Genomic DNA, 14,048 nt, shown 5'->3' on the forward strand with positions numbered 1-14,048 from the left:
TTCTTTCATCACAGCTATGCTTGTTATAAGGAACACATCTTGTCTTCACTGCTTGAGAATACTGATTTTAAATAAAAAAGCAGCAGAGACAGAAAAAGCTTCTTCTAACTCAGAGGTTCCACTCAGTAAACAGGTAGCCTGCAGATTATCTCACCAACTAAACCAAAGCTACAAATATCAGAACGCTTCCAGGATTCCTAAAATTCCCCTGTTTTAATAAAAGCCTTTTATCTTCCAAGCGACACTTCCTTCCCTACAGGCTATTCTTGTCAGCAGTTGTCAACTATGTATTCATCTAATTCATATGAGCCTTCGACATAAACAATTTCATGTGCAGAAAACTATGAGAAACTCTGGCTGCTTGAGGCTGTAAAAGAACAAATGTTGCTTATCACTATTGAAATTTCTCTTGAATGTAAAGCCTGGTAACAGGAAAGGAGATCCATCAAATATTTTGGTGATTAATTAGTTTGTCGGTCTTTTTCACCCTCAAAAGATTGTCATCTGGTTGGTAGGAAAATCGTTAACGTATCAAATAGGAAGGAAACACATTGACTTTTGTTCCGATCCACTATGGCAATGCTCATGTTCCTGTGTACTGCCTTTGCCATTCCTTTCCCAAATAATGAACTTAATGTCTCTTAAAATCAATAGCAACTTCAAACATATTAAAATAACACCAAACAAACAGGTAAGTGTGCAGCCCAAAACACTGCTGCTTAAATAAGTAAAAGGATGGAGCCATTCCCTTGAAGTTCTCAGGACAAAACCATTGTGTGGGAAGCCAAAGCTGTGTCATGTCATTTGCAGCTAAGGCAAGTAAATGAAGTTTACTGCGCCAGGTGCTTTGCTACATTTAAACATTGTGCTGGGGGGGGGGAGAGAGGGGCGGGAAGGGCAGGGAGCAAGGAAAGGCGGATTGTGCGGGGGGGGGGGGGCTGATTTTGCTTAGTCTGTAGAAGAGAAGAATGAGGGGGGATTTGATAGCTACTTTCAACTACCTGAAAGAGGGTTCCAAGAGAATGGATCTAGACTCTTCTCAGTGGTAGCAGATGACAGAACAAGGAGTAATGGTCTCAAGTTGCAATGGGGGAAGTCTAGGTTGGATATTACGAAAAACTTTTTCACTAGGAGGGTGGTAAAGCACTGGAACGGGTTACCTAGGGAGGTGATGAATTCTCCTTCCTTAGAGGTTTTTAAGGTCAGGCTTGACAAAGCCCTGGCTGGGATGATTTAGTTGGGGATTGGTCCTGCTTCGAGCAGGGGGTTGGACTAAATGACCTTCAGGGGTCCCTTCCAACCCTGGTATTCTATGGGCTTGCCTACATGGCGATTTAGTGAGTGGCAAGACAGCAATCTAATATGCTCTAGAGTCATACTCTATGCCCCTGCTACTATGCATTAAAAGTTCAGGAGTATATTTTGATGCTTGTTTTAGTTACCGTGATGCATCATGCCACAGCAATGGCCAGAAAAGGCAGCACCCCTATTGTGAATTGGGCACTCATTGTAGAACCCTGGTGTGTTTTAGGGGTTTGGAATCCTAGCGAGGATCTCTTCAATGTCCTCTCTGTCTGGGGGGAGAGGGGAGATAGATGAGAAGTGGGTTGCAATTAGGGGGCAGTTGTAAATATGAGTCCACCCCACCAACTAGCTTAGGCTACTCCCCCTTTACATCAGCGTTCGCTACTGACAGAGAAACAGAGGCAAAACCAACCTACCGTACCTCAGTACGAACTGTTCCACGGTGGAATTGTTAGCCAGAGTCACAAAGACATTCACAACTTCTCCTTGCTTGACCGGCTTCGATGGCAGCCAGATGACAACATTACCGTCCAGCCTCAGCTCTGTCAGCTGAGAACTCTCTGGGGCTCGATAGAGGCTCACAGAGCCAATCCTCTGCAAGTGGGACATGGTCTCATCCGTACCATCCTTCCCTGGCCGGATGGCATTCCCCTTCCTCACATCCTCAGTGGTGCACTCCCCGGTCTCATCCCCCGGCTGGATGGTGTAGTAAAGTTCCACAGGGCTCCCTTCTGACTGATCTGTCGTTTTCTTGCGGCCAGCCACCACCGTGGGGGGGTTAAACCAGCTTGGCAGGAGTTCCAGCTCTGCCACGCACAATCCCAGATCCCCCTTCAGCCTGCAGCTGCCTCGGACTTCCCTCGTCTCGCGGAAGGCAAACACCCGCAAGCAAGGCAGCCTCTCCGTGGTACTGTAGTCATCCCAGTCCCTGCCCACAATGTAGAAAAGGATCTGGACTTTAGGCTTGCTCAGGTAAATTTTGTCGCTCATGATGCAGGCTTTAAGTCTCCAGTTAAAAGTAAACTTGCTGGTGGATCCAAAAAAGTTTGAAGTTAACAGTAGGTCATGGGGCACTGCTTGTTCAACGGAAAAAGGTCCATAGCTGGCATTTAATACAGGTGGCCTCTTGGCTTTATATGGGAAAAAGGACTCCACCCGAGACTGCAAACTGGAGTTTCTCATGAAATCCTGATTGGCTTCTTTAAGGAAAAAGGAAGTCTCAGCACTGAAGATCCGATAGCTCACAGGTAGATAGGTTGGTAATGAAGAAAATCTCTGTATATTGTCCAAGACCCCTCGACAATCTGTCACTATTAATAATAATAATAATAATAAAAAAAAGTTAGTAACCTGGAGCTTCATGGACTAGGCCAAAAGCAATGTATAGGTTCAAATTAAAAAGTTTCTCTTGACTCCAATAGACCCATCTGCCACATTATTGTTCAATTAGTTATGATGGAAAAATGATTACAGTTAAACACTGGATTCTTCTGTAGGTCACATGCATGGCAGAAAATGTAGGTATTAATCTTGCCCTGTATTTATACATTTCATTATATATACACAATATATACACACACACAGTGGTCTTCAGCATGATACATTTGTCTAGATTTAATTTAATGCTGTACATCCACTAATTAATCCTCATAACATTCTTCATTACCTCCAATTTACAGACGGGGAAACGGAAGCATTACAATTCAGTGACTTTTGCCCAGGGCCACCGATGAAGTCTGTGTTGGAGTCAGGATTAAAAAAAACAAACAAACCCACAAGTTCCTGAACTACACTGCTTCCCAAACCGATTGCAATGTTTGTCACCAATGTGCCTTGTAAGGTTGCCATCCATCCTGTTTTCTGGGACAACCCCAGTTTCCTCGAGGTGATCCCATACCCAGACCCACTGCTTCTCCCCAACCATTTTCAGGATTCACCATATGGCAACACCGCACTGCAAAAATGCTTTTGACGAAATGTGAGGAAGATGCAGCAAAATATCAAGTTGAAATAGGATACACTGACATCACAGAAGAGGAGTGTGCTTCATTTGGAGAAACACATATTAAGAAAAAAGAAAAGGAGGACTTGTGGCACCTTAGAGACTAAAATTTATTTGAGCATAAGCTTTCGTGAGCTACAGCTCACTTCATCAGAATGCATCCGATGAAGTGAGCTGTAGCTTACGAAAGCTTTTGCTCAAATAAATTGGTTAGTCTCTAAGGTGCCACAAGTCCTCCTTTTCTTTTTGCGAATACAGACTAACATGGCTGCTACTCTGAAACCTATCAATCAGTAAACTACTAAATCTTTGCACAAGCATTGAAGGCGACAAGAAAAAAAACAAAAACAAAAACCCCACAAACAGTTCATTCATAAATTGGTAGAGAGAGTCCTTTTCTTTCCCATCTATTCTACCTTCTTATAAACTTTCTTTCTGCCTTTTTAGTCTCTGTTTAATCACAGCATGCCCAAGGCATTCAGTACATTGGTAAGTTCCACTCACCCATAGCTCTTGAAATCCTGCTAATCACTTTCACTGTAGGAACACTGGCTAGCAGATCAAAGTTAGTTTCTGTTCTACAGCCAAAGAGAGACTGCTCTACAGATTGCTTTTCAAAAGAAATGACAAACATTTCTCCCGCCTCCCTTCCACGCTCCAGAAACCTTGTTTCTGGGTCACTAATTCTAGAAGCATGAACAACAAGGAGTCCTTGTGGCACCATAGAGGCTAATAAATTTATCTGGGCATAAGTTTTCGTGGGCTAGCATGGTTTGCACCTCTATAGTTTAAGGTTGTGCTGGTATCTCCTATTTTCAGGGCTACAGATGCACCATGCTAAAGACACCCATGTGTGTGTAATATATGTATAGCTATAAAATCTCAAATCTCTAATGCATATGCACCCTGATGTGTGAGATCTAGTACACACAAGAGTGTCGTGTCTGTAACATCAGTAATAAAAACGGGTGCCAAGGTTTTGGCAGGCAGGGCCTCAGCTGAGCAAATTTTTTTTTTAATCAAAATTTGATTTGACTGTTTTAATAATTGTCAATTAGATGTCCACTGAGGCAAACAGGTGATTTTTTTTCTCACCAACAACCCTACCTACTCACTCTACTAAGATGGACCAAAACTGCAAAAGGAATAAGACAGCTGATGGAAAGATGTACATATTTGATAACTTAAAGACATTTTCCTCCCAGGCACATTAGGAGAGTCAAGGTGATTCAGTGGGGTGAGCACTGAGTTGGGAATCCAGAGACCAGAGTTCTAATCCCAGATGAGACAGTGATCAGCTGTGTGAAGGATAGCTCAGTGGTTTGAGTATTGAACTCACAACCCTGGGTTTAGCAGGCTAGTCTTTGAGGGGGCCATTTAGGGATCTGGGGCAAAAGTTGGGGATTGGTCCTGCTTTGAGCCGGGGGTTGGACTAGATGACCTCCTGAGGTCCCTTCCAACCCTGATATTCTATGAGTTTGGGCAATTTGCTTCCCCCCTTCACCTCCAATCTATCTTGGCTGCTTAGACAGTAAGCTCTTTGGGGCAAGGAGTGTCTTTCACTATGTGTTTGTACAGTGCCTAGTACCAAATCTGGCAAGAGGGAACCAAATCTGGTTGAAGTACCATTGCAATACAAATAATGAACTGGTGTCAAAATGGGTGGGTGCAGTTTTCAAATTTGATTGCTGAGCTCAGATGCCCAGGAGCTGGGCACTCTGCTGTGATCAACCCTTTGGTTTAGAAGAGATGGAGGGCTGCTGACAGCGTGTTTTCTAAGGGGGCCTCTTGCCTTTGGAATTCACACCCTTGCTCCAAACTCTTCCAAATTTATTCGGCCTTCAGGACATGCTGCAAACCCTGGAGCTTTGAGACATACAAGAGTGGGAGAGGGGCTGATGTCCCTGGGGAAGGTGCAATATTCATAACTCGAGTCTACATTATTGTTGCTGTGAGGATTGAGAGGTGTTGCTGCACTTATTTCTTGGAACTGCCCACAGTGCCTGCTATCAAATCAAAGTTAGGTGTTTACACTATAGCCACAGAGCGCCAAATCCTCATCTGGTGTAAACAGAATCTTAGGACTGGAAGGGCCCTCGAGAGAACATCTAGACCAGTCCCCTGCACTGATGGCAGGACTCTTTTATCAAGATCATCCCTGACAGGGGTTTGTCCAACCTGCTCTTAAAAATTATGGCTAGGCAGCAGTTCTGCGGAAAAGGACCTAGGGGTGACAGTGGACGAGAAGCTGGATATGAGTCAGCAGTGTGCCCTTGTTGCCAAGAAGGCCAATGGCATTTTGGGATGTATAAGTAGGGGCATAGCGAGCAGATCGAGGGACGTGATCGTACCCCTCTATTCGACATTGGTGAGGCCTCATCTGGAGTACTGTGTCCAGTTTTGGGCCCCACACTACAAGAAGGATGTGGATAAATTGGAGAGAGTCCAGCGAAGGGCAACAAAAATGATTAGGGGTCTGGAACACATGACTTATGAGGAGAGGCTGAGGGAGCTGGGATTGTTTAGTCTGCAGAAGAGAAGAATGAGGGGGGATTTGATAGCTGCTTTCAACTACCTGAAAGGGGATTCCAAAGAGGATGGCTCTAGACTGTTCTCAGTGGTAGCAGATGACAGAACGAGGAGTAATGGTCTCAAGTTGCAGTGGGGGAGGTTTAGATTGGATATTAGGAAAAACTTTTTCACTATGAGGGTGGTGAAGCACTGGAATGCGTTACCTAGGGAGGTGGTAGAATCTCCTTCCTTAGAGGTTTTTAAGGTCAGGCTTGACAAAGCCCTGGCTGGGATGACTTAACTGGGAATTGGTCCTGCTTCGAGCAGGGGGTTGGACTAGATGACCTTCAGGGGTCCCTTCCAACCCTGATATTCTATGATTCTATGATTTCCAATGATGGAGATTCCACAACCTGCCTAGGCAATTTGTTCTAGTGCTTAACTACCTTTACAATTAAGAAATTTTTCCTAAGGTCCAACCTAAACTGCCCTTGCTGCAATTTAAGCCCATTGCTTCTTGTCCTATCCTCAGAGGTTAATGAAAAATTTTCCTCCCTCCTCCTTGTAATAACCTTTTATGTACTTGAAGACTATTATCATGTCCCCTCTCAGTCTTCTCTTCTCCAGATTAAACAAACCCATTTCCCCCCCCCCCCAATCTTAGAATCATAGAATATCAGGGTTGGAAGGGACCCCTGAAGGTCATGTAGTCCAACCCCCTAATCGAAGAAGGACCAATTCCCAGTTAAATCATCCCAGCCAGGGCTTTGGCAAGCCTGAATCTCAGTCCCCAACAGCATAAAAAAAATAGTGTTAAAGTAAACAGCAAAGCTATCTGAACAGACTGGTGCACAGAAAAAAAAGAAAAGAAAATCTTTGCTTTTATATTGTAGTCTAATGGTTTCCACCTTCTGTTCTGCCTTACGTAATGGAGTACTATAATTGTGCTGATAGCTGGACTGCCTTTTTATTTTAATACAAATTTCAAGCCTCTACTACCTGATAAAAATCGGTTATAAAACATTCTTTTCACTTTGAATCCTAACCATGTGAAGTTGCACATATAGAACATTATTTCAGAGGTTTTTTTCCTACTCTTCCATCTCTCCCCAATAACTTTCATGCCCTCTAACTCGCCTCTAGTATAACTAATTATCAACAGACTACATGTACTTTTTAGAGTGGCTGCTGATTAGACTCACAGTCTCCTGTTCCTAAACTGATCAGAGAATCTATTCAACACACTGGCTAGTTTTTCTGAATTTTATATTCTAATGCATGATTTAAAATGAAGCATCCATTAAGCCCATGCTTTATTCTGCTTGAAAGAGTGATCACATTTTCATTTATTTGTTAGAAGATTAGCATGAATACCCTAAAAGGAAAATTATCTTTTAGAGTATAATTAGGAATCAAGTTCATAATGATGGTTGGATGTGGTGGTCAGACATCAGGGATGAATTTCTCAATATTAAACCTACTCTTGCTCAACCATTAAGAGAAAGAGTTCTCACAAAGAGCTATGGAATAGAGGTCTGTCTTGAGAATTCAATAAGGCCTAGATACACAGTTTTCTGTACCCATATGCTATGTTGGTGGGGGTGAGGGAAGTGATTTATAGCCCCTAATGTGGGCACAGTTACATCAGTATAAAGACAGGTTTCAGAGTAGCAGCCGTGTTAGTCTGTATACGCAAAAAGAAAAGAGTACTTGGGGCACCTTAGAGACCAACAAATTTATTTGAGCATAAGCTTTCGAAGTGAGCTGTAGCTCACGAAAGTTTATGCTCAAATAAATTTGTTAGTCTCTAAGGTGCCACAAGTCCTCCTTTTCTTTTATCAGAATAAAGGTGCTCTATTTCCATATAGTAATAAACTATACTGGTATAAGCGCATTATACCTGTATAAATGCACCCATATTAGGGAAGTTGCATTACTTTCACAAGTATAGGTAAAGCAGTACACTTTTTGTGTATACAAGGTCTAAATTTTGGATATCTCATCTGAGAAATTCCTTGAGAAAGAGGCTAAATCACCATGTCATTGGGATCAAATAAGCTGAGCTCGCATTTCGAACATGGAAGAAAGTCTGAAAGTTGGAGTAAGGGAGGAAACAGGTAAGGATCAATCCTGCATCTTTAGTTAGAGCGTGGATTCTCAAGCTGGGACTTGCAAACAGATGTCAGCACTTTGCGTGAGCCCTTTGCCCTCCCATATTACTAACTGGAAAGGGGCTACACCTAGGCAGAGGGGGGCCCCCAGTATGGAAACAGGGATCCCAAAATGGAAAATGTTGGGAACTACTGAGCTAAACAATTAGACAAAAGCAAAAGTTAAAGCTTGAAAATCACTGTTCCCTTGTGTCTTTTTGTAACAGCCTCGTAACTTCTTCAATCCTGTGTCAGACATTTTCCTCTTGTACCATACACTACTGTAGGGTTTCATCTGACCACAAACATGAATGCTTGATGCACATCATCAGCTCCAGTGTGACACCCAAGCTTAAATTCCTATATTCTACCAAGGTAGATTGCTGAAACTGGATCTCAAACCATGAACTCTGATCGAGGTTCTTCTCTCTTGGATATCAAGGTGAGAGGAGTCAAACATGGAACTGAGCCCCAGGCACCGGCTTCAATGGAGCTGTCATAAAACTCCGATATTTTAAAACCATCCTGCGCGGAGGTAATTTTGAAATAACTTTCCCTTGGACAGGAAGTTACGGATTTGGATGCTGGGTGTGAGGGGATCGGCCAACCGCCAAGCACACTTGCTGGTTGATGTTTAAAGTGCCACTGAGCCTTCAAGGAAACCATCTGCCTCTTCCCTCAGACAGAGGGCCCGGGCAGAGGAGGCCAATGAGAAGCAGAAGGAATCCACCCTTGCCAAGGACTTCTCCTGAACCCTGTATGGCCCAGGGAATAGCAGATTTCATAATAATCCTCCCAGGGAGCAAATCACCTGGAATGGGGAGGAAAGAGGGAGAAACGGCCATCCTCTCTCTACTTTCACACCAATCCGCAAGCTGGGCTGGGGCACTGAAAATAGCAGCCTATGCCTCCCTCGTAGACGGTGCAGAGCACATCACTCTGTATTGGCCAAGCCAACCCGTGAGTCTTGTGGCACTAACTCCCCTGACTCTTCGTACTGCCCCTGCCTCCCAGCATGGCCCCACCAAAGAACAGTCCACCCGTGGCATTCGGCACTGTCCCCACCTGCTTCCACCCCCCCCCCCATACACACACACACTGACCTCTCCCCTGGTGCGCCACACTGCCCCTGCACCACTCCCCCTTACCTGGTGCTCTGCACTGTCGTCCCCTTCCCCCCATGGTACCCCATACTGCCCAGTGCCCTGTCCCCCACCCCCAGCCCTCCATCCCACTTCTCGCACTGCAAATCACACAGTCTAGACCTGGAAAGACACATTAAGGGGAAAAAAGCTGAGAAGATATTTTTAAATCCACAAAGCTGGTCTCTTCCCCTGTAAAAGTCACTGGCTGCATTTCCTTGCTCCTTTCCCACTATTCTGCCACAGAAGGCAGCATATTTAGTGGCTGTAGAAGGTACAGAACTCTCAGAAATCTTCCTTTTACAACTAGAACTCAGCAAATACGGCAAAAAGTGCCTGTAAATATTCACACAGATTTCATAATGACCATAATTGTTTTCCCCATCCCTTTTGTGTTCACTTTCTGGAAACGTTAGGCAGGAGGTCAGACTTGGTGATCTAATGGTCTCTCTGGCCGTAAAAAAAACCACTATGAAAATTCAAGGAAAGGGAACTGGAAAAGTTGCATGACAGGCCATTTGTACAAGCGAGATTTTCAGTTCACACATTTATATGCACCAGGAGTGCTTTCACATCCAGCCAGGGAACAGAAAACTCAACCAACATGACTTATTTGACCAGTCACATCCTTGTGGCAAAAGGTCTGCAACTAGTTCCTACAGTTAAAAAGAAAGGTGAAAACAAATCTGTCAGATCATTCGTATACTGAATACATTTGGGGAAAACTGCAATCCATTTACACACATCGTGTAGGCAGAAAAGGAGGATCATTTTGTCACAGAAATAACTGATCGCAAATTGTTTGCTCAGCTCTATTAAGAATCCTGATTTCAGGAAACTGGGAACCAAAGTCCTGTGATGAGGATATATTAGTAGTGGTTCCCTATCTGGTATCAAAATCTCATGTGCTACATTCATGCATGTGACTGCAGCTACCCTTGGCAACTAATAGGACCTTTTATTTTAAAGCGGAGATGTAGCTTGAACCTTACTTAATCCTGTTTGCCTGGAGTCACTGATGCTACAACAAGGGATGGCAGGAGACGGCACATCTAGATATTTTCAACACATTTCATATTTTATTAAAATAGTCTGAAAATTAATTAACTTTCTTTGTTCAATATGTAGCGTTTCACTTGTTTTGAAATGAAAATTGCAAGGACATTGATGAATGGGTTGTGTAATTTCACCAGACTTCCCCCCACAAAATTCCTGCATTCTTTGGGGAAATTATCTTATGTGACTTATTAAAGCCAAACTCCACACTGAACATCAGCAGATGTTCATGGGCCGCTCCTGAACAACTGTACAAAGAAGAAGTACTTTTTCCTCTTCTCTTCTTTTCCAGCAGAAGAAAAAGAGAGCAATCACAGAATGGCGAGCAGATGTGTCTAGGGACATAAAAGAAGGTAGATCAGAAGTTTCTGTTTGCCCTCTCTCTTAACACAAGAGCAAGGACTTCCAATGAAATTAAAAGGTGGGAAATTCAAAACTGAAAGGGAATTCACGCAACGTGCAATTAAATAGTGGAACTCATTGCCACCAGAAGTCATTGCGGCCAAGAATTTAACAAGATTTTTAAAAAGGGATTGAACATTTATATTGATACCAAGAATATCCAGAGTAGTTGTAAATAATGACAACAACATTTTTGGAAGGGATATTAAATCTCATTTTGAGGGTTAAGCCAAGCTCTAGCTATGGGAGATCAGGATGACACCTAATGTCGGGGGACAGACTATCCCACATCTGCTCTTGTGAGGTTCATAAACCCTGTTTTGAAGCATCTGATACCAATCGCTGTCAGAGGATAATGAACTAAATGGACCTTGGGTCTGATACAGTAGGACTATTCCAGAGGCCAGTGGTACTGATTCCTGTGTGCTAAATCAGGACCACTGACTTTATTTATTTTTAATATACTTATGGTTATTAGATTACTTAAAGTTTTTCCCTAGTGCAAAAGAGGGTCTTTAGTGCCTAATCCAGAAATAAAGTCAAATACTTATAGAATTAGAAAAGTGAACACCATAAATTGATTTTGTGTCATTTCATGACAGACCACACACTGCAATTTATGTTTGGTTATATGGTTATATCTGCCTGTCCTTTTGACTATGGAAATTAGCAGTGCCCTTTCCTTTGCAAACCTGCCTTCTCCTGCTCATTCTTGCAACTGATGCATATGTCAACCAAAGACTGCATCTGACATTCAGGAGTGAAATCTATAAACCGTTTTTCAGATTGGTTGATGACCTTAAAAGTGTATGCACAATCGTGTATGTGCAAAGGTCAAAGAAAGTTACAAAAAATTGCTCCCATTCTCAATGCTGACATTATGGCATGTCTGCTTTGGTAAGGCCATCAGACATACACTACCTACTTCATTATTTAAAGTCAAAGATTTTATCTGATATTGGAATTTCAGTTAACAAAGGGCTTTGTTACCGGATGAGCTTTGGAAAAGCTAAGTTCTAGGTCAGGCATCGTTCACACAACTTCCTTCCTCCTGCTACTAGATGTAAAATGTCTTAAGAGCGATTTACAATAGGTAAATGTCATATGAAGTCATTTGGTTCCAGTGAGGTCTGCCTTGTTGTGGTATACTTCATGGCTCCTGGGGAAACCCAAAGCAGTAACACGTAAACAGATTTGGTCTGATGCTTACAATGAGGGAAAGGGAGTTGGCACACCTCAGTTCTATTCTTGATTCTGACAATGACTCACTGTGACCACAAGCAACTTCTCTGCAACTCAGTTTACCTGCCTAGAAAATAAGAATAGAAGCAGCTAGTCAATGAAGCCTCACTGGTAATGTTTGTAAATAACTTTGAGCCAGATTTTTAAAAGTATTTAAAAGAGGCAGATCAGCGCCCAGGGGGATTTTCAAAAGCAGATAGGACCCTAACTCCCATTGAAACCAATGGGTGTTATGCTTCTAGCTTTATCTTCAGGCACCTAAATACCTTTAAAAATCTGCCCCTTTGAGATCATCAGCTGAAAAATTTCATATAGAAAGGTAAAGCACTGTTATTTTTAAAAGCCTGCAAAAATGGACCAGTGTGGGTCAGAAACTGAGATGAAAGAAGGATCTGGGATCAAGATTTCATAAAGTAATTAGTGATATGGGATGCTTCAAGCCCAGGGTGTCCCATCCGAGACACCTTGAAGGGGCCTGACTTTCAAAGGATGCCAGTTAGCCCGGTCTGAAAATCAGGTCGATCCAAAATGAAGACACACAAAATCACTAATCACATTTTAAAACCTTGGCCAAGGTTTCATGCTTTGATCTAATACACAAAAAGCTCACAGTTTGAATACATATTATGGTTATTAAGGTATTGTAAATGGAAACATACACATTACAATCATGGGAGCAAATAGCTCTGCCCTGGACAATATGCCAATTCTTCTAGCCACATCCTTCTCTCTACCTCCCTCTATAAATAACACTGTCCTTTCTTCAGCTGCTCTAGTCACTGCTCTGTTCAGACACTGAATTGTTTTATACATAGTCCACATTTAACATGAGACTGGAGCCTAGATCCTGAAGTGTGTAACTTTGCTCCACTGCCAGACTTCAATGGGAGTTGAGGGTGCTAAGAACATGGCAAGAGGCACTCAGAACCTCACAGGCTTGAGCCCTAGAAGAACAGAAGACAAGAAACTATATCCAATTAATGAAATGCAATGTTTTTCCCTATTCACACACACACTTTTTCAAAGAGCTACATTTTCAGAAGCTAATTTGTAATAATCTCTCCAGAATCTTCTATAAAAAGACCACAGACCCTTGCAATACTGAGCTAAGAAGAGCAGTAGCAGCAGATCATTAGTACAGTACTTTCAGGACCCGAGTGCTTAGGACTGATAAACTACTTTTAGGTCCTTAACGTTCCTGGATTGCTACACTGATGCTATGGATTTTTGTTTACCTACTTGGGTGTTTTTTCATGTTCTAATTGTCTACATGTCAGCCCACCTTAAGTGCAAGCAGCAGAGCAAACCCCCTTCCAAGGTAACAGCTCCATGTCCTTGTCAGCACTTTCCCCAGGCCCATCATCAGAATGAAAAGTTTATAGAGATACCACATATCAGTTCTGTTGGTTATGTGGTTTGGATTAGTGGCAGTTTTAAACAACTGCATTCAATAATCCTTTTGGCTTCCCATTGCTTTGTCTATGGTCTCATAGGAGACATTCTGAATATCAGATCAAAAAAAGTTTGATGAGCAGAAAAGCAACTCTGCCACCCCTCCCAATATCTGTCATAGCATCACACATTTAACTATACCTTAATTTAGGCCCAAACTCTGTAAACATCACACCTTGTAGTAAATGCTTCCAGGATTAGACCCTAAGGGTATGTCTACACTGCAACAAAATAATAATAAAAGAATAAATAAAACAAACAATAAACCTACGGCATCAAGACTCAGAGCCTAGGTCAACTGACTCAAGCTTGCGGGGCTTGGGCTGCGGGGCTAAAAATTGCAGTGTAGACATTTGGGCTCTGGGACCCTGGTCCCTTGTGGGCCTGGGATCTACACTGCAATTTTTAGCCCCAGCCCTACAAGCCGGAGCCAGCTGACCCAAGCCAGCCACAGCCAAGCCATGGGTCTTTCATTGCCATGTAAAGTACCCTTAGACTATAAACTCTTAGGAGCAGGAACCAAAGGCTTGTTTCTCTGCTGCCTTACTTATGCATCATTTACACCCATGCAATGCAAAGTTGGTGTAAATCATGCCATTCTGATTTGGTAGAATCTACCACTCTGAGCGCAAAGGATTCTTAGTGCAACAGAGAATCTGGCTCTATTTCTTTTACTGCTCTATGAACACTGAGGGCCAAATCCTTGGCTGGTGTCAATGAGCACAACTCCACGGATTTAAATGGAGTTCCATCCATTTGCACTAGGAGCAAACCTGAGCCGACATC

The 14,048-nt window shown here is 42.8% G+C and overlaps 1 protein-coding gene across 3 annotated transcripts in view; it reads right to left on the minus strand.

Moving 5' to 3' along the window:
• Positions 1–14,048, minus strand: part of LOC140898671 (transmembrane protein 132C-like) — a 295,334-nt gene that overhangs the window by 209,047 nt on the left and 72,239 nt on the right. Inside the window, exon 2 of one of the 3 annotated variants that reach the window (XM_073312833.1) lies at positions 1,727–2,615. The exons of the other annotated variants lie outside the window; for them this stretch is intronic. Within the exon in view, the coding sequence (XP_073168934.1) occupies positions 1,727–2,615 (889 nt within the window). The remainder of the gene's footprint in view (positions 1–1,726; positions 2,616–14,048) is intronic. 3 annotated transcript variants of the gene reach the window in all.

Source organism: Lepidochelys kempii, chromosome 15 (genome assembly GCF_965140265.1).
Source record: "Lepidochelys kempii isolate rLepKem1 chromosome 15, rLepKem1.hap2, whole genome shotgun sequence".
In the NCBI taxonomy this organism is placed as follows: domain Eukaryota; kingdom Metazoa; phylum Chordata; order Testudines; family Cheloniidae; genus Lepidochelys; species Lepidochelys kempii.